At 37.7% G+C, this 21,046-nt stretch overlaps 1 protein-coding gene across 1 annotated transcript in view; it reads left to right on the top strand.

Moving 5' to 3' along the window:
- Nucleotides 1-10,704: 10,704 nt before the first annotated feature.
- Nucleotides 10,705-21,046, top strand: part of LOC149781854 (core alpha-(1,3)-fucosyltransferase-like) — a 28,962-nt gene continuing 18,620 nt past the window's right edge. Inside the window, exon 1 of the mRNA XM_089936047.1 lies at nt 10,705-12,059. Within this exon, the coding sequence (XP_089792173.1) occupies nt 11,785-12,059 (275 nt within the window). The 5' untranslated portion in view covers nt 10,705-11,784. The remainder of the gene's footprint in view (nt 12,060-21,046) is intronic.

Genomic DNA, 21,046 nt, shown 5'->3' with positions numbered 1-21,046 from the left:
CGTATTGATATGGACAATCAGGCCTGATCAACAATACTGACATCGTTTTTCACTAAGATCGTATTGGTATGGACAATCAGGCCTGATTAACAATACTGACATCATTTTACACTAAGATCATATCGGTATGGACAATCAGGCCTGATTAACAATACTGACATCGTTTTTCACTAAGATCGTATTAGTATGGACAATCAGGCCTAGTGAACAATACTGACGTCGTTTTTCACCAAGATCGTGTTAGTATGGACAATCAGCCCTGATGAACAATACTGACATCATTTTACACTAAGATTGTATTGGTATGGACAATCAGGCCTGATGAACAATACTGACATCGTTTTACACTAAGATTGTATTGATATGGACAATCAGGCCTGATGAACAATATTGACATCGTTTTTCACTAAGATCATATTGGTATGGACAATCAGGCCTGATTAACAATACTGACATCGTTTTACACTAAGATCATATTGGTATGGACAATCAGGCCCAATGAACAATACTGACAATACTGACATCGTTTTACACTAAGATCGTATTTTTATATACAATCAGGCCAGATAAACAATATTGACATTGTTTTTCACTAAAATCGTATTGGTATGGACAATCAGGCCTGATGAACAATACTGACATCGTTTTACACTAACATCATATTGGTATGGACAATCAGCCTGATTAACAATACTGACGTCGTTTTACACTAAGATCGTATTGATATGGACAATCAGGCCTGATCAACAATACTGACATCGTTTTTCCCTAAGATCGTATTGGTATGGACAATCAGGCCTGATTAACAATACTGACATCGTTTTTCACTAAGATCGTATTGGTATGGACAATCAGGCCTGATTAACAATACTGACATCATTTTACACTAAGATCATATCGGTATGGACAATCAGGCCTGATTAACAATACTGACATCGTTTTTCACTAAGATCGTATTAGTATGGACAATCAGGCCTAGTGAACAATACTGACGTCGTTTTTCACCAAGATCGTGTTAGTATGGACAATCAGCCCTGATGAACAATACTGACATCATTTTACACTAAGATTGTATTGGTATGGACAATCAGGCCTGATGAACAATACTGACATCGTTTTACACTAAGATTGTATTGATATGGACAATCAGGCCTGATGAACAATATTGACGTCGTTTTTCACTAAGATCATATTGGTATGGACAATCAGGCCTGATTAACAATACTGACATCGTTTTACACTAAGATCATATTGGTATGGACAATCAGCCTGATTAACAATACTGACGTCGTTTTTCACTAAGATCGTATCGGTATGGACAATCTGGCCTGATGAACAATACTGACATCGTTTTACACTAAGATCATATTGATATGGACAATCAGGCCTGATGAACAATATTGACGTCGTTTTTCACTAAGATCATATTGGTATGGACAATCAGGCCTGATTAACAATACTGACATCGTTTTACACTAAGATCATATTGGTATGGACAATCAGCCTGATTAACAATACTGACGTCGTTTTTCACTAAGATCGTATCGGTATGGACAATCAGGCCTGATTAACAATACTGACATCATTTTACACTAAGATCGTATTGGTATGGACAATCATGCCTGATGAACAATATTGACATTGTTTTACATTAAGATCATATTGGTATGGACAATCACGCCTGATGAACAATATTGACATTGTTTTACATTAAGATCATATCGGTATGGACAATCAGGCCTAGTGAACAATATTGACATCGTTTTACACTAAGATCGTATTGGTATGGACAATCAGGCCTGATTAACAATACTGACGTCGTTTTACACTAAGATCGTATTGGTATGGACAATCAGGCCTGATTAACAATACTGACATCATTTTACACTAAGATCGTATTGGTATGGACAATCATGCCTGATGAACAATACTGACATTGTTTTACATTAAGATCATATTGGTATGGACAATCACGCCTGATGAACAATATTGACATTGTTTTACATTAAGATCATATCGGTATGGACAATCAGGCCTAGTGAACAATACTGACGTCGTTTTTCACTAAAATCGTATTAGTATGGACAATCAGGCCTGATGAACAATACTGACATCATTTTACACTAAGATCGTATTGGTATGGACAATCAGGCCTGATGAACAATACTGGCATCTTTTTACACCAGGAATGAAAACGTATATGATGCTGACAGTCTTTTACACACAGCTGATATTGGTACTGGCAACCAGGAATGAAAAAGTGTATGATGCTAACGATCTTTTACGCACAGGTGATGTTGGTACTGACTTTTTGACCTGAAAAACAGGATGTGATGGTGTCAGTCTTTTACACATGACTGATCAGACCTGAAAACAGGGTATGATGCTGACAGTCTTTTACACACGGTTGACATTGGTACTGACAATCAGACCTGAAAAACAGGGTATGATGCTGACAGTCTTTAACACACGGCTGATATTGGTACTGACAATCAGACCTGAAAACAGGGTATGATGCTGACAGTCTTTTACACACAGCTGATGTTGGTATTGACAATCAAACCTGAAAAACAGGGTATGATGCTGATAGTCTTTACACACGGTTGACATTGGTACTGACAATCAGACCTGAAAAACAGGGTATGATGCCGACAGTCTTTTACACACGGTTTACATTGGTACTGACAATCAGACCTGAAAAACGGGGTATGATGCTGACAGTCTTTTACACACAGCTGATATTGGTACTGACAATCAGACCTGATAAATGATGCAGACATTGTTTTATACAGGAATCGTATTTTGTACTGACAATCAGGGTCTGATAAACAATACAGGCATTGTTATACACTAATATCGTATTGGTATGTTTGATCAGGCCTGATGAACAATACAGGCATTGTTATACACTAAGATCGTATTGATAATTGCAATCAGGACTGATAAAAGTGCTGAAAGGCATCTGATATTTTGGTATTGTCAATTACACAAAATTGCTAAGCCGCGAAATTATAAAAATTACAAAAAAGATTCCACAAAGTATGATACAAGCACCATCGATAAGAAATAGTATGGTATGGAAATTGTGTGATACATCTATACACAAACTTTCAGGATAGTTAATCTCACGGAGTGATATTGCCAAGAAGTAATTTTTCTTTGAATTGTAAATATTGCTTAACTAGTTGTAACCGTAACCTATATATTATTAAATCTTTTTATATGAACCATTTTATCTTCCTTTACAATGCATGGAGAGAAAGATGTATTTATCTTGCAGAATAGATATTTGTTATACAGGTGTATCACCATCATTTAAACAGTTCCATGTCATCACTGGCGTAAGCAGCTTTCGGCTAAGCAAGACGCTTATGTGATGGAGTACTAAGTACAGTCGGTGTATACAAGCTGAATTTTGTTAATTTTTCATATTGGAATCAAATTATGATGTGAAAAAAGGAATCTGTTTTAAAAGCTAAAATACTGTAGTGTTGCAATTTTTGTTTACATTGCTAGGTCGAGCAAATCATCTGCACAGGACTTATCTCACCAAAGAGGGGTTACGTGAATCAATCTGCATTGTTTTCTGAATTATCTATGGTAGCAGAAGAGTTTGTGTGTGTATGTTTGTGTTTGTTGTTGTTTGAGGTTGGAGATGACCATGATATCACTAACTGGTTTGGTTTCTTTGAGTATGTGCGTGGCTAATCAACCCAGTTTGTGTTCCACCTGTCTATGGCACACTTGACAGAAGATGCATCATGTGTTTGCTTGAACAATGTAAGACATGCTGCAGTTCTGAGTTTTATACTGCTTGCACTTCTGAACTGCCTCTGCCGTTCTTCTCCACTCAAAGTACCGCTCCGGTGGCCTAGTGGTTAGAGCGTCCGCCTTGGAAGCAGGAGGTCGTGGCTTCAAAACCCGGCCGAGTTATACCAAAGACCTGCAAAAATGCTACTAACAGCTGCCTCGCTTGGTGTTCAGCATTAAGAGGTTAGTTTTTAGGACGGGTCGCCTGATGACAGAATTATGTGACTGGGTGAGACATCACGCTACATGTCTGCGGCATGATGCCCCAGTGCTAGACATCACTATAAAATGCCACACTGCAGACATCGTAGCGTTATGACTGAAAAATTGTTAAAGCTATGTTAAAAGTCTTGATCACACACACACACACACACACACACACACACACACACACACACACACACACACTCAAAGTCTTTAGATCCATTATAGACAAGACTGCTAAGTGGAATGATCCTGCATGAGATCTTCCTAAGACTCAGGGTCAGTGTTGAAATGTTGCAGGAATGACTTAAGGGAATTTTTGAAGCACTTCTTCAGACCACCCTGAGATCACTTTCCCATCTTCAGCATACAGTAGAATATCTTCTTTGGTAGTTGCTTTTCTGACACCCTGTCAACATGGCCTGCGCATTACATCTGTGATATAGTTGAACTTCTCCACTGCCACAAGGGTTTGCCCCATTATTGTGAAGTTAGGCTCATTGTGAGGGTTTCCTGGTGCAGGTTTGTGCATCATCTCCTCTTGAAACTGATTGTGAGATCAAACTTGTCACAAGTTGAAAATAAATGTTCCATACTCTGCTGAACGTCAGACTTAGATAATGCTTTCAGGGAACAATCATCAGCAAATAGGACAGTTAGTTCCATAACTTCGTCTTCGCAGTGAGTCTCCACAGATTGAAGAGATTGCCATCAGTCGAGTATCTACTGTCAATCACGTTGTCTTTATCAAAGAAGGCATAAGTAAGTTTGTTATAAAACATCCTTAAGAAAGTTTGGACCAACACACAGACTGGCGTGACTCCATTGATAACTGGAAATGGTTGAGATGAATTGCCATCATCCACGACATGCGCGAACATGCCATCATGCGGTGCTGAACTATCACAATGAATTTCTATGGGCAACCAAATTTTGCCTGGTTCTTCCAAGGGCCTCCATCGATAACTGTGTCAAAGTGTTTGCCAGGTCAATCAATGTGTACAGGTTGGAGTTCTATTCCTGACATTTCTCCTGGATTTGACCAGTTTCAAACACCATGTCTTTGGTCCTTAGTCCTTTCCTGAAGCCAGACTTACTCTCTGGCATGGGCCTTTGATTGATGCGATGCACAAGACAATTGAGCTGAATTCTGGCAAGTATTTTTCCGGCTGTTGACAGCAAGAATATGCCCCATTTGTTGCCATATGATTGTCTGTTGCCTTTCCGCTTGTACAAATGAATGGTGGATGAATTCTTGTATTCAAGGGTATAGTTCTCTGAACCCACATTTACTGGAAGAGTTCAGTACGTTTCTGTGCCATGTGTAAGCTTCTGGCTTTGTAGACTTCTGCTGGTATCTGCTCCATGTGTTTTGTCATTTGACAGAAGGTCACTTTTCATTTTCAGTCCAATTTGGCAGGTGTAAGACTGCGTTGTTGATTAGGAGGTCATGTTCAGCTCATTTCCTCGGTAGGATGGGTTCCTTGTAGTTGCATTTTTGTCAGTGGCATCTGGTGATCTGTGCCAGTATTGAAGTCACCTAGGATGATGAGCTTGTCTTCCTTTGTTACTTCACTAATATATCGTACAAATTCCTCCCTTATCAACTGATTTTGGTTAACTTTGCCATAATGTGCTTGGTAATTCTATGTTTTATGGCTGTTTCAAATTTTGTCCAGAAAAATATTGAGCTTATTGAGTATTTGTTCAAGCCATCTACCACAAACATTTGAATGGCATTTGAAACAGGTTGACATTTTTCTGATGATTGTATCAACGTCTCTCTGTATTCCTTTATTTTAGCCAGTTCACAATTTCGTAGACCTCCTTGCTGTTTTGTTTACCGCATGTTTATGATGTAGTTCAAATCAACTGCATAGTCACGAATGTTGTCTCCTTTCTTCTGTGGTTTCATTTATTACCGTGTTTGGACATAGCTTTTTTCACTTTGAGTTTTTGTGATCTGAACGAAATTACATGAAATGTATGTTATAATTCCTTCATTTTTTAATGCTCTTATTTTACAATATCTGTGACACTACAGAGAGTGGTCATCTCTTGCACTCTTTAATAGTGCTATATATTTAATTGTTATTCCACCAGTTAGTTAGCAGAACGTTTTCTGCTTGCTCCCAACTGTTGTAAACTATTAATTGCATTCTCTCTCATTCATAAGTACATAATGTTTACTTATCATTCTCATGGTCTTCAAAATTTTTAAAACTTTGTACACGTCATCATGTTTGTTTCAGCGGAAAATATGTTGTTTATTAAACATGCCCCAGGTTCCTTACCCTTCAAATCTTCCATTTTGTAAAGAAAGTGATACAGTTCAATACTTGCTTGATTTTTACTATTTTCTGCCTAGATTTAAGCATGTTTGAATACGTTGAAAAGAACTTAATGTTGTTATTATGTAACATTGCCTTGATTTACATTTTGTACAGCTTTCTTCCTTCATCCATCGATATATTTTCAGGTTTTCTTTCTTTGAAGACGTTTCTAAAAGTTTCGTATGAGTCATATATCTTCTTTCACTCATGGAGTCCATGCGTATTTTGAAGGAAAAAATATCACTGTGAAGTAACTTTAGTTGTAATTTATTATACGTTTGTATGCCAACAAACTCTGCTTGCCACAAATCATCCATGACCCGATTGCTTGTAAAATATAGAGGAGTGTTGTTCATGCAACCATTCCTTGGATTCGGCATCATTTATTTTCTCTTTCTCCAGTTCAATTTGTTCATGAAGTTAACTGATATTAGTGTACACAATTGCATTTGTATAATCGTACTAAAGATGACTTAAATACTGTACTTTCTCTCATATTTCTAACATATAGAAAGACTCTGGTGATACTTTACACTTTAATTTTTTGTAAAGCGTTACAGATAAGTAAATAAAACCATCTATATTTTCATCAAATAGCAAAATATTTTGAATAATTTCAAATATATGAAAGGTTTTAGATTTATGTCAAGTTTTGTTCGATTCGAAAACAGCTGCATCATGCTGAGTCATGATGTGCAGTTCTAAAATAACGTTGTCTTACATTCTTCTATCTCTTTTGTTGTTTAATCGTTGTAGACTGACCTTGTCAAGTTGGTGAATTGTAATGTGAACGTATCTGAATACATAGTCGTCTACATGAAATACGCAATTCATGCCTTCCTAACGCTGCATTGCTTGGGTCATCTTGTTATCAGGGTTAATGATGCTTATCTCGATGTCGTTCAATGCAAACTCTAAATCTACATTTTTACTGAAACAAAGCAGAGCATATTTTTATGTTTGAAATTGATAAATCAGCTTTTATATTCTCCCGAGTGTTGTTTTGTATCACAACCAGCTTTGTCCATACTTTTTTCCCATCCAAACATGTAAACAAAACGCAACATACATAGATACCCATCCAAACATGGAAACAAAACACATCATTGCTAGATCCCATCCAAACATGGAAACAAAACACAACATAGCTAGATACCCATCTAAACATATAAACAAAAACACAGCATAGCTATATACTCATCCAAACATGGAAACAAAACACAGCATAGCTAGATACCCATCTAAACATGGAAACAAAACACAACATAGCTAGATACCCATCTAAACATGAAAAAAAAACAGCAAAGCTAGATACCCATCCAAACATGGAAACAAAACACATCATTGCTAGATACCCATCCAAATATGGAAACAAAACACATCACTGCTATATACCCATCCGAATATCGAAACAAAATAAGCATAGCTAATACCCATCCAAACATGTAAACAAAACACAGCATACATATCTACCCATCCAAACATGGAAACAAAACACATCATATCTAGATACCCATCCAAACATGGAAACAAAACAACATAGCTAGATACCCAATCAAACAGGGAAACAAAACACATCATAGCTAGATACCCATCCAAACATGTAAACAAAACACATCATAGCTAGATACCCATCCAAACATGTAAACAAAACACAACATAGCTAGATACCCATCCAAACTAGGAAACAAAACGCAGCATACATATATACCCATCCAAACATGTAAACAAAACACATCATAGCTAGATATTCATCCAAACATGTAAACAAAACACAACATAGCTAGATACCCATCCAAACAGGGAAACAAAACACAGCATACATAGATACCCATCCAAACATGTAAACAAAACACATCATAGCTAGATACCCATCCAAACATGTAAACAAAACACAACATAGCTAGATACCCATCCAAACTAGGAAACAAAACACAGCATACATATATACCCATCCAAACATGTAAACAAAACACATCATAGCTAGATACCAATCCAAACATGTAAATAAAACACAACATAGCTAGATACCCATCCAAACATGTAAACAAAACACATCATAGCTAGATACCCATCCAAACATGTATACAAAACACAACATAGCCAGATACCCATCCAAACACAGCATACATATATACCCATACAAACATGTAAACAAAACACAGCATATTTAGATACCCATCCAAACACGAAAACAAAACACAACATAGTTATATACACATCCAAACATGTCCACAAAACACAGCATACATAGATACACATCCAAAACATGGAAACGAAACACAGCATGCATAGATACCCATCCAAACATGGAAACAAAACACAGCATACATAGATACCCATCCAAACATGGAAACAAAACGCATTCTTTAGTGATATGGCGATGGTTGTTTTATGTTGATGTTCTTAATTAAGTATGTTACATCTCTGAACGGGGGCCCCGAGTGGCCGAGTGGTCTAAAGCGCTCACCGTTCCGGATCACTGCCATCTCACCTCTGTCTGCGTGGCTTCGAGTCCAATGCTCGGCTAGCGTGGGTACGTGGGAAAGCCTGCCTGTAGCTTCTCGTGGGTCGGTGGTTCTTCCCTGGGTTTTCCAGGGTTCTTCCTCCACCAGTTATACTGGCCGCCATGTGTAGCCTATTGTGCTGAGAAATGGCGTTAAACCCTACAACATCTCTGAACACCGTTGAGTTCATCATAATGTGGCTTTGCTCTGTTGTGTTTCAAAAAGTCCTTAAATTATTTGGTTTTGTGATCTGGGCAATAAAGAAATGATAATATGGTATAGGAAGCTGTGAGACATTTTTTTTTTAAAAGTTACTAGTGGTACACCACTATGATGCACAGACTCAGGATGGGGGGATTATGTATTTATGGAAAGTGGTCCAGCTCTGATATATCACTATGGTCCAGGTACATGTAGGGGGAAGTAGAGGGGATAAATGACAGAAAAGTAATAACCGAGCTTGCTTTCGAATTAATAGTGTGTGTATGCGTGTGTGACTACCAACGCCCAAAAAACATCCTTATAATTTTATATTTGACAAGTGGTTCAGCGATTTAATTTCTTCCCTACTTAAAACCATTTAAAAAGTGTGTGTGTGTGTGTGTGTGTGTAATTGGATGTAATTGAATATATTTTTTTAAAAAAAGTAGCTTGTAAATATGTTGAAAACCATATGGCAGATGGGAGTTTTCTTGTACAAAAAAAAATCAAAATATAAAAAGCATTGGTTAAATAAAGTTACATAAAATCTATGTTTTAAAAAAGTACATTAATAAGGCGTCATTTGCATGCGGAATTAAGTCGTACATTTCTAAATACTGTATCCAGAGTTAGGAACAATAACAACAAACAATCGAAATATAATCTTTGAAAGGAATTAATACTTAGTTTTCGTGTATACATATAACGCAGGATTTTGATTATTCACACTATTTTTGTTTAATGTTGTATGACTAAGATAAAGAAAAATGATCATAAGTTTAATGTTCTAATTATTACACATTTTCAAATGTACTTTAAGTTACTTAATCGTCCTTATTAATATTTTCATTATTATTATTATTAGTAGTAGTAGTAATAATAATAATAATAATAATAAAATGTAAAACAACATTTCACACGCAATACTTATGTCGTCAGTCCAGGTATTAATTGTATTAGTCTGTCTCTTTCTTTGCACATATATTACATTCTCACCTTATTCTATCAGTCCGTCGTTTGCTCTCTCTCTCTCTCTCTCTCTCTCTCTGCGGATTCGGGAATATATAGATTAGAGCTAATGCAACCTGCATGTGGTCCAAGGCGACTAATGGAGGCAGCCGCTGGTATGCGTCCCGAGATGATATTTCATCAGACGACGTCTTGTACTGTTTGTAAAGTGTAGTTTAATATTTACTTGTATCTTTATATACATTTGACCGACTTTTAATATGTGTGCCTTTATCTGTTAACTTCTTGCACCACATGTTTACATTTCTTTCCAACAGGTTGTATTCTGTTTGTTTTTGTGTTTATTTTTTTGCACACAAAAATGTATTCATCGCTTTGATTGGGGCGGAGGCAGTTTGGTGCAATATGTATCTTTGCTACCCAATAACATAGCCATTATTGAGTTGGCGTGACACTAAACCCTATACATACATATCCATTTTCAGACAATTTACATATGGTGGTTTCTCCACGAGTCACAAGGTAGTCTCCCAAATAATCGCCCTCCCCCTCTTCCGTCCCACCTCCCATCCTCTTCCCCGCGGTGGCTGGTAGTTGCCATGATTGTTTATCGCTAGTGTGTACATTGGGTACCAATAGAACACGTCCATTTTTAACCGTCTCAATCCAAGTTTACACACACTTGACGAAGTCAGAAGGCAGGAGTTTCATTACTGGGTGACTATTCGTCGTTTATACAGGGTAGCTGTGTAATTCGGTACTTGACGCACTGTTTTCAATATGCTTTCCAAAATTAACTTCGCGCTATTTACCTGGTCTAAAGCGCTTATCAAGTACCGCCACAAATTTAACATGGCTGTCATAACACACATCAATCAATAGCATGGCGAACAAACAAAAAACGTGTTTCTGTAAACAGATCATTTCATTGAACAAAAAATAGGAATAAGACAGGGCATGACGAAACCAGATCAAGAAAAATGATGTAATTCTAGTTCTAAATGTAGTGTATCTGTCTATGATATGACACTTCGTGATTATCATGGAATTCTTCAATTGAACGATAAAGGGCAGAATACAGGACGAAACCAGTGGATTCGGGCATTATTATACGCCATTGATTTGTGCTGTGTCAGGTTTAGATTGTGCTGATTCAGTCGCTTGTGCCATGCGTCAAATGTTTCTATATCAACAACAATCAACTCAGTGGATTACTTTGCTAGATAGTTGCTGACTTTATCTGATGCACAGAATTTTGCTCTTTTTTAACTTGTGTAAATTAGATCATGATGCAGTTTAAGAAATCTAGAATTTCAACGATTTTTCGTCTAAATAATTTACCAGGTAAAACCTTTTTTCCTTGTGTACTTGTTCACAACGAGCCTTAAGAAAATTATTCGGTGTTAATAGAACGTGAATAACGGAAAGACGGACACTGCAGAATTTTTTGAATAACTTTTATTCGAGTGGAAATAGGTGAGCAGTCAGTTGAAAAGACGAGAGATCTTCGTCCAGGGTGGTAAAGGAAATATTATTAACTGAGCTAAAGGTGACGTTATTTTCATGGAAGTCTTTGAACCAGACCAGAACTTATGACTGGTCTTTTGTATTGACTGATTAATAATGTACTAAGTAATTTTAGCACGCCTTATAAGAGGATGAGAGAGTGCAACAGAACCGAGTGTATTCACTAACGGAGATAGCAGAGAATAAGAGACACAAAGGACAACTTTAGAACAAACAGGGAGAAAAAAGCAAACATGGCATTTGGAAGCATCATGAAGAGTGCAGTCACGCGGCGATTGCTAATAATACTTGTGATCGTGGAGATTATATTTATAATCATTGGTCTAATGGCCATAGAGGTGTCACATACTGAATCATTACGTTTCCATGACAGTTTTGTACAAACGTTTCCCCAGCGGGAGTGGAGGAACAAAACTCGGAAGCGAATATTGGCTTGGACGTCATTCTGGTTTACGGATTACTGGTGTGATATGAGTATCAAAGGGGAGCCGGGAAGGTGTAAAGACAGGTAGTATTACCTCTGTCATCACAATACTATCGCCAACATCAACAACACCATCACTCACACAAACACCGCCACCATAACGAATACAACATCACAATGAACACTATTTGAAGCCGGAGAACTGAAAGACAAGTAACCGCACCAACGCAACCATACCACGAACATCTACCATTAACACACACATTCTAACCGTTTTCACAACGTCAATAACCATTTCCACCAGAGAGGCTATATCATTCACAAATCATCAACACCACTAACATCACTGTCATTGAAACAAACTCGGATTTCTACCGCAGCTTATATCGTCGCTCATTGGAAACAATATGTACAAGAACTTATGGCGATAACAGTGCAGCCAAAATTACTATGCGATGTATTCAACATTATTACTGTCAACACACAAGATGTATGGTGTACGAAAAGGATCAACTACCGGTACCGTTGTGATGGTAACCAAATATCGTTGCAACATTAAATTTGTGTCCAAGCCCAAATGCCGCCGTTTTTCATAAATTTCACCATTCTTCCCATCTAACTAAATTTGTAAGAAAGAAAATGATTTGTTAAAAGAAAAACTATCTGATAATCGCCGTTCTTTGAAATAGGATTTTGGGTTGTTACGATGTTCAAATATTAATTTTAGAAATAAGAGGTGTCACCGATTAGTTCATTCCCCGAAGTCGCTTGTAATTCCGATCGTGTTCGTGAGTGCTCAAAAGCTGTGGTGTGTATCACACAAAAAAAATTCGAAAACTTCCGTTAGTGACTCGCCTAATAACAACAACATTCGCACGTGGCAGACAAATTGATTTGAGATGGAATGAAAAGGTAGGCCCGATTTTTAAGCAGACATGAAAAGAAAAAGCATGCGTTCGTATAATAGTAATCAGCTGGGGCGCTGCAATAGTACTTTGATGGGCGAACTTGAACTGAAGACAAACCAAGCTGTTACAGATTTCCATATTAGTTGGTAAGCATACAACACGGACTTGAAAAACATAATGTTCGCCAGTTATGCCTTTGTGGAAAAAAATATTCTTAAATATTTCCCGAGTACTGTATTATATTAAATTCAAAATGAGAATAGTATATCAAATAAGGATCACCTACCGTATCCGACAGAGCTTGGTGTTAGCATGTTATGTTTACAACGGTAACATTATATCCTGTGTTCTGGCTTTCAACTGAAATCGGTTCAACCACGGATGTTGCCGATCAACATCGGGTTAATTCGTACGCGCTTCGAGGGAGAAATTACATGGTTCATAATGTGATGAAACATTGATACTATCTAGTTTCAATGGCACACAATGATGTTTAGGAACAATATCTTTCAAGATTCAGTATTGTTCAGATGGTTTGGCATATACGACTTTTTGCACGTAATAGCGGATTTGGGTCTTTAATGTAACGCAGTTTTGAACAGTTCCACGATACAAATTTGCTGTTGTAACGGGATTGTTCAACGACTGGCAATGATATGCTAACTGTTGCAACATGGTCTTTTATGATATCAACGGTAATTTTTGCGTTGCAACAATGAAACGTATCACTTCAATTGAAAAATAGTTTATTATATATTTCATAATGAGATCTAGTGCATCTTCGCTAGCCAAGGTTCCGATGACCCTATCTACACCTTGGCATATCGAGTAGATATTTCCGAGCTTCGGGTTTGTAAATTTCAATGGATGCGGCGGCAAACCACCGCATCCGATCAAAATTAATTTGTTCAGATTTGATCACCGATTCCTACGTGATCTAGACTAGGGTAGCACACAACTTGAATGGACTGATAGATAAGCATTTTCCAGTGTCAGTCCATGTTTGCACAAATACCTTTCGCTCCAATAGACACGTGATGGATTCCCTCTGGTATATAGACATACTTTGTGTGTTAAACTTACAAAGTATCCTTTTAAAGTCAATTGCCACCACCGTTTTGGGCCGATATGTAATGCACCCCGCTATTGGCTAGTTGGAATTACATACTAAAAGAGGCAACACATGAAATCCAGTAGATGTTGCTAGGACAAAGCACCGATATAGCTGTTCGATCCGCCAAGGTGTTGATAGGCTTGTCGGAACCTTAGCTACCGAAGATGCATCTGGTGAAGATATTTGTAAAATAATAAACGTTATCTTGGAAAATAAGTATTTCCAATTTAGTAATACAAATTGCATCCAAATAATGGGTATCACAATGGGTAGTCCTATGGCTCATTCGCACGCTTCCCTTTTCATGGGTAAATTAGAAAAAGATTTTCTTCATAACGAAAAGTTTAATCCATCTGTTTGATTTACATTTTTAGATGACATATTTATGATCTGGAATCATTCATCTGAAGAACTGAAAAATGTCATTGATCGCCTACATCATTCTCACCCGGTGACTAAATTTACTTATACTGCATCTAGTACACATGTTTTATGTTTAGATGTAAATGTAATAAAAAAATATTGATAACACTATCTCTACAAATATTCATGTCAAGGAAACAAATATCCATCAATATGTGGAATATTCTTCATGTCATCCCATGTCATGTAAAAACAGTATAACATATTTTTATGTCACTTTTTTAGGCTCGAATAGACAGTAACACAAGAAAGAGCGAAAACAACAAGCTTTGAAAAATACAATAATTTATTTCAAAGGAAAAATTCTGTAAAAATGAAAAAAATATGAACTTATGGATTTATAGAATCAAATCCAAAAATTATGCAAGAATAATCCAAGAATAATTTTTTTAGTAGTCCTAATAACCAGATGTTCTAATGATTTCACGTTCGAATCCCGACAAAGAATCCAAGATGGAAGACGATAACGTATGCTGCAATCTGTAGTGTTGAAGAGTAACAGTTTCTTGTAGAAACAAGAATTATTACTCCGGTTTCTGATAGCTGAATACATTTTTTATAATAAAAAAACTGTTCTTGTTCAGCAATATTACATGTGCATACGTATTTTCCAGAAAAATAACAGAATTAATCCTTTTGAATCTAAGTAATTTGAAATAACTCCAAACCAAGTAATTTGAAATGACTCCAAACAGCAAAACAAACAACTAACAGTTTAACAGCCCAGCTTCTACTGAAATTAATTCTCCAAAACATGGGTTATATAGTATTCTTGGCGTAAACAAGGGTCACGTGAACATCTTCTCGAAGGGTATAGAAGGCAAGTACTTAATACAGATCACGTTTACCCAGTGTGACCCTAACGAAAACCAATCATTTTACTCTAAGAAATATAAAAAAAAAATTGTTTACATATTAAAGACCAAGCCCCATCATAACCTCGAAAACAACCAATTATTTTAAAATAAAATAGAACTTTTTTACGTGCTTGCTACAAATTCTGAAACAAGATCAGGATTTAGATCAACACCTGGTTTATAAACTAACAGTCAATGTCAAATTATTTTCTAAAAAAAGTATCATCTCTAGTGAATAAATTTACATTACAATATCATGTAATGAAAAATAAAATATTGCTAAAACTGACAAACAATTAAATTTAAATAAATATATATTAAATCAGATACAAGTAAATCAAATATACATAACAATATACCCAGGTCAAAAGATACATGACGCATTATTTCAGATGATTGTCAATTACAAAATTATTTGAATGAATTAAAAACATATTTTCAAAATATTTATTATCCTATGCATATAATTGATTGTGCGTTAAACAAAGCCCATAATCTTACTCAACATGAGACTTTAAACACAGCAAAATGTACAAAAGAAAAAATATAATTCCTTTCACAATACAATATAATCCTTCATTACCTAATATAGGCCTTATAATTAATAAATATTGGAGTCTCCTAAATTTATCAAATAGAAATTCTCGCTTAATATAGAAGACCCAAGATTTTTTAATTAGAACAAAACAAAAGAAAATAATTAAAAATACATTTTTCGTCATCTGAATGTAACAGACATCGGTGCTCTCAATGTGCAAACAAAAGAGAAAGTGCTTCTCTTAGTAGCGCCAATAGAAAAGAAGTATTTTCTCTCCGTTATAATATAACACTAACTGCGTATCAACTGATTTGATTTATTTGATAACCTGTTAAAAAATGTAACATGCAATATGTTGGACAAACACTTCAACAAGTTTCTAAGAGAATGAATAATCATCGCTTTCATATAAAAATTATAGAGATCCACAGTTTTCCTCTAATATTTCAACACATTTTGATACCAATAATCACTCTCTACTCGATTTTTCTTTCTTGCCTATATATATATATATATATATATATATATATATATATATATATATATATATATATATATATATATATATATATATATATATATATATATATATATATATATATATTGTGCATAGAGACATGAATATAATCATTAAAGAAACTCACTAAAGTCACAAGTTGGATACTTTGCATCTTAATTGACTTTATACCAATGCACTATATAAAATTGTATAAAATATTGTATATACATATAAAAAATTGATATTTTATATATCTTTTATACAAAATCTAATGATAGCAGCGATATCACTTTTGGAACTACATTCGTTTCAGCCCAGGTGTATATTATTAAAATTTATATTTCTGGCCCATCTCTCTCTCTCTCTCTCTCTCTCTCTCTCTCTCTCTCTCTCTCTCTCTCCATAGGGTTATCGGAACCTTGGCTAGCGAAGATATGAGTTGCCATAAAAGATGCCTCGCCACTCGCTACAATACAATGCTTAGATATCACTCGTTAAAAATTTCCTTATATCTACTCAAAGGTATGTATGTATGTATGTATGTATGTATGTATGTATGTATGTAGGTGGGTGGGTAGGTAGGTAGGTAGGTAGGGAGGTAGGTATGTATAGGTAGGTAGGTAGGTATGTATGTATGCATGTATCGTGATAACGGTAATTTTACTGCAACGTCAATTTCATTGTTAGAATGGAACAATTACCGTTGCGAATGTAACAGTATGTAAATGATATATGAGCACCGTTGAAACAGCAAACGATACTTTTATGACTATATATGAATACCGTTCAACGGTATATGGAAATATATTGTTGTAATGACACCAGTGTTAAAAACAATAGTAATTTATCGTCGTTACAAAGACAAAACTTGCAATGGATCATAAAATTAAGCGTTGCAACGATAATTGGATACAGTTGCAACGACACAGGTAGATTTTGCTATTTTCCTGCACTATTTTTTGACCCGTTTGATGCACCACACGAATAGCTCTGCTCATTTTTCCACCGATTAAGGTAATGATTCTACCCATGTCCACAGATCCATACACTACATTGTACAGAACAGCAGGCCCACGCGTTTATCTGATTAAAATCAGATTTCAACTGTTATACATGAAGATCTGACAGCGACAGCTTAAGGGTCATGTTCTGCTAACCTATGTTATTACCATAATGGCTAATTTTGTCAACCAATCAGATGATGTCTTAAGTCTTCCCATTTTGAGGCTTAGCAGTATGGATGAAGAGAATAATGCGTACCGAACCATTTGATTAACTTTCAGATTTTTTTGAAAGCTGCATTTCCACTGGCTAATTCAAAGGTCACCAGAACACGACGCTTAAACGGTCGTCGCAGATCTTCAAGATGGACAACGAAGATCTGATTTTAATCAAATTGATCCACACGTTTTCATAGTAGTTTCACTTTCGTTTGTATGAATACTAGGACTTATACAAATGCAATATATCTTACGAATAGATCAACTGATTGTTTAGAAATACTCAAATTAAAACATGTTGACGTTAAATGAGTTATGTTTGTATATTGTAGTGTTTTGTGGAACATTAGAATAAAAGTGGCTATCATGTGCAAACAAAAGGTAAAGTTCGTAAAATGTAGAATGCAACAAAAAAAACAACCCAATCAATATGAATATCTTTCTGATTATATTGATGGTCTTGAAATTAATCGGTTGTTAAACTGTATAAGTTACATATATTTTCCGTTTAATTTTCGCAGGATTAAAAGTGATTTTTTTTTATGCGGAGCTTTGTCATCAGTCTAAGGCTGTTTTGTGGGCATGTTAAGGTCGTTTTATGGGAATGATAAGGTTGTGCTGTGGGCAGGCTAAGATTGCTTTATGGGAATGACAAGGTTGTGCTGTGGGCAGGCTAAGATTGCTTTATGGGAATGATAAGGTTGTGCTGTGGGCAGGCTAAGATTGCTTTATGGGAATGATAAGGTTGCGCTGTGGGCAGGCTAAGATTGCTTTATGGGAATGACAAGGTTGTGCTGTGGGCAGGCTAAGATTGCTTTATGGGAATGGTAAGGTTGTGCTGTGGGCAGGCTAAGATTGCTTTATGGGAATGATAAGGTTGTGCTGTGGGCAGGCTAAGATTGCTTTATGGGAATGATAAGGTTGTGATGTGGGCAGGCTAATGTTATTCTGTGGTAGGCCAATGTTATTTGGGCAGGCTACAGTTTCTTTTATATCGGCAGTGTAAAGTTGTTTTGCGGGAAGACATTTTTTTTCGGAATTTAAACGTTTTTGCTGAAACTTAAAAAACCCCAACTATTTTCATGTATAAAAAAGAAGAGCATAATAGGTCAATTCAAGTAAAGCATATCGATCCACAAGCACAAACCATGCTTAGTTTTCAACTTGGATTGTGTTGACAATATGATTACATCAAGAGAATATACATGTAGAACGTAAGTTTCCAAACATACTTCGGAATATTTCAATCGTTGGCATCCGTTAGTCTCGAGAGACGATAGAACTGCGCCCATGAGAGATGTCCCGGTTGGTGGTTGTGCAGCGTCTGCTGTGGCTAAGTAGTCCAATGCGGGAGTGGCAGTCCCTGCTGCACTTGAAGGTTGTGTCAGGTGTTGGATGAGGCTGCTTCTTCTTCCTCTGTGATCGTCTTTCATCAGCTAGCAAGCGTTGCTTGTCCTCTCCGGCTTTCAGACCAGTGATCAGAGCATGTCGCCAGCCTGATCTGTCTAGAGCGAGCTCTTCCCAGGTATTGACATCAATATCAAGGGCTTTCATGTCATGCTTACAGACATCCTTGAAGCGGAGATGTGGCCGTCCGATCGACCTTTTGCCAGACGCGAGTTCCGAATAAAGAATGTCTTTGGGGATCCGTCCGTCAACCATCCGACGTACATGGCCCAGCCATCTGATGCGGCGTTGGCGGAGGAGTGTGATCATGCTGGGAATCTTGGCACGCTCGAGCACCTCGTTGTTTGTTACTCGATCGCTCCAGGTGATCCCGAGTATGCGTCGGAGGCATCGCATGTGAAAGGTGCTCAGTCTTTTCTCTTGTGAGGCATACAGAGTCCAGGTTTCACTGGCATACATGAGAGTGCTTAGCACGCATGCACGGTACACGGTGATCTTAGTGTTCATGGTCAGCATGCTGTTGTTCCACACTCTCTGCGACAACCTTAAGAGAGTTGTTGATGCCTTTCCGATCCGCTTGTTGAGCTCAGCATCGAGCGAGAGGTTGTTGGTGATGGTAGAGACGAGATACATGAACTGACTCACCACCTCAAGTTCGTAGTTGTTGATGATGATGCTTGGGGGGTCCGCGTCCTGAACCATCATGTTTGTTTCCTTTAGGATTATGGTTAACCCAAACTCATCACATGCTTTAGCAAAGCAGGCCATCAGGCGCTGAAGCTCAGCTTCTGTGTGGGTGGCTAGAGCAGCATCGTCTGCGAAGAGCATGTCCCTGATGGTTACTTCACGCACTTTGCTCTTTGCCTTCAGTCGTGCCAGGTTGAACAGTCTGCCATCTGATCGTGTGTGCAGGTAAATCCCTTCTGTGGACGTCCCAAAGGCGTGCTTGAGCAGGACTGCGAAGAAGATGCCGAAGAGCGTGGGGGCAAGGACACAGCCCTGTTTAACTCCAATGCGGATGTCAAAGGGGTCAGCTGTTGAGCCATCGTATTGCACTGTGCCTTTCATGTCATCGTGGAAGGACTGGATCATGCTTAGCAGCTTTGGAGGGCAACCAATTTTCGCCAGGATTGTGAAGAGTCCGTCTCTGCTGACCAGATCGAATGCCTTGGTGAGGTCTATAAAGGCCAGGAAGAGGGGTATGTTTTGTTCTCTGCATTTGTCTGCAGTTGCCTGACAGAGAAGATCATGTCGATTGTGAACCTCTCTGAGCGGAACCCGCACTGCGACTCTGGGTAAACTCTGTCAGCAAGCGTCTGCAGTCTGTTCAGGATGACGCGTGCGAAAACTTTACCCACGATGCTGAGAAGTGATATGCCCATGTAGTTGTTGCAGTCGCTTCTGTCGCCCTTGTTCTTGTACAGGGTTATGATGTTAGCATCTCTCATGTCCTGAGGCACTGCCCCCTCGTCCCAGCACTGGCAGAGGAGGTCGTGCAGGTGTGTGAGAAGCACGCTACATCCACACTTAATGAGTTCTGCTGTGATGCCATCCTTCCCTGGGGCTTTACCTAGGGACAGTTTCTCTAAGGCCTTCTTTAGTTCGTCTACAGTAGGTTTCTCGTCCAGTTCGGCCATGAGAGGGAAGTTTTCAATGGCGTTGAGGGCATCATTGTTTACGTGGTTCTCTTTGGAGTACAGTTCGGAGTAGTATTCCACCCAACGCTCCATCTGCTTGTCCTTGTTGTGGATGGTATCACCTGTGGCAGACTTCAGTGGTGCTGTCAGTTTCTTCGTGGGACCCATTGCTTTCTTTATGCCATCGTACATGCCTCTGATGTTTCCAATATCTGCTGCTGACTGGATACTCTGACAGAGCTGAAGCCAGTATTCATTGGCACACTGCCGTGCTAATCTCTGCACTTTGCTTCTGGTAGACCTGTATGCCTGTAGTGTCGTCTGACAGGGGGATCGCTTGTATTGCAGGTGAGCACTGCGACGCTCTTCTATGGCTGGCATGATTGTGGCAGAGTTAGCCTCAAACCAGTCATTGTTCTTTGATTGCTTCTTACCAAAGATCCGTGTGGCTGTGCTGTATACAGTCTC

This window comes from Sinohyriopsis cumingii, chromosome 15 (assembly GCF_028554795.1).
Source record: "Sinohyriopsis cumingii isolate HCF-2022 chromosome 15, ASM2855479v2, whole genome shotgun sequence".
NCBI lineage: Eukaryota > Metazoa > Mollusca > Bivalvia > Unionida > Unionidae > Sinohyriopsis > Sinohyriopsis cumingii.
This window is presented reverse-complemented; position numbering and strand designations above follow the sequence as displayed.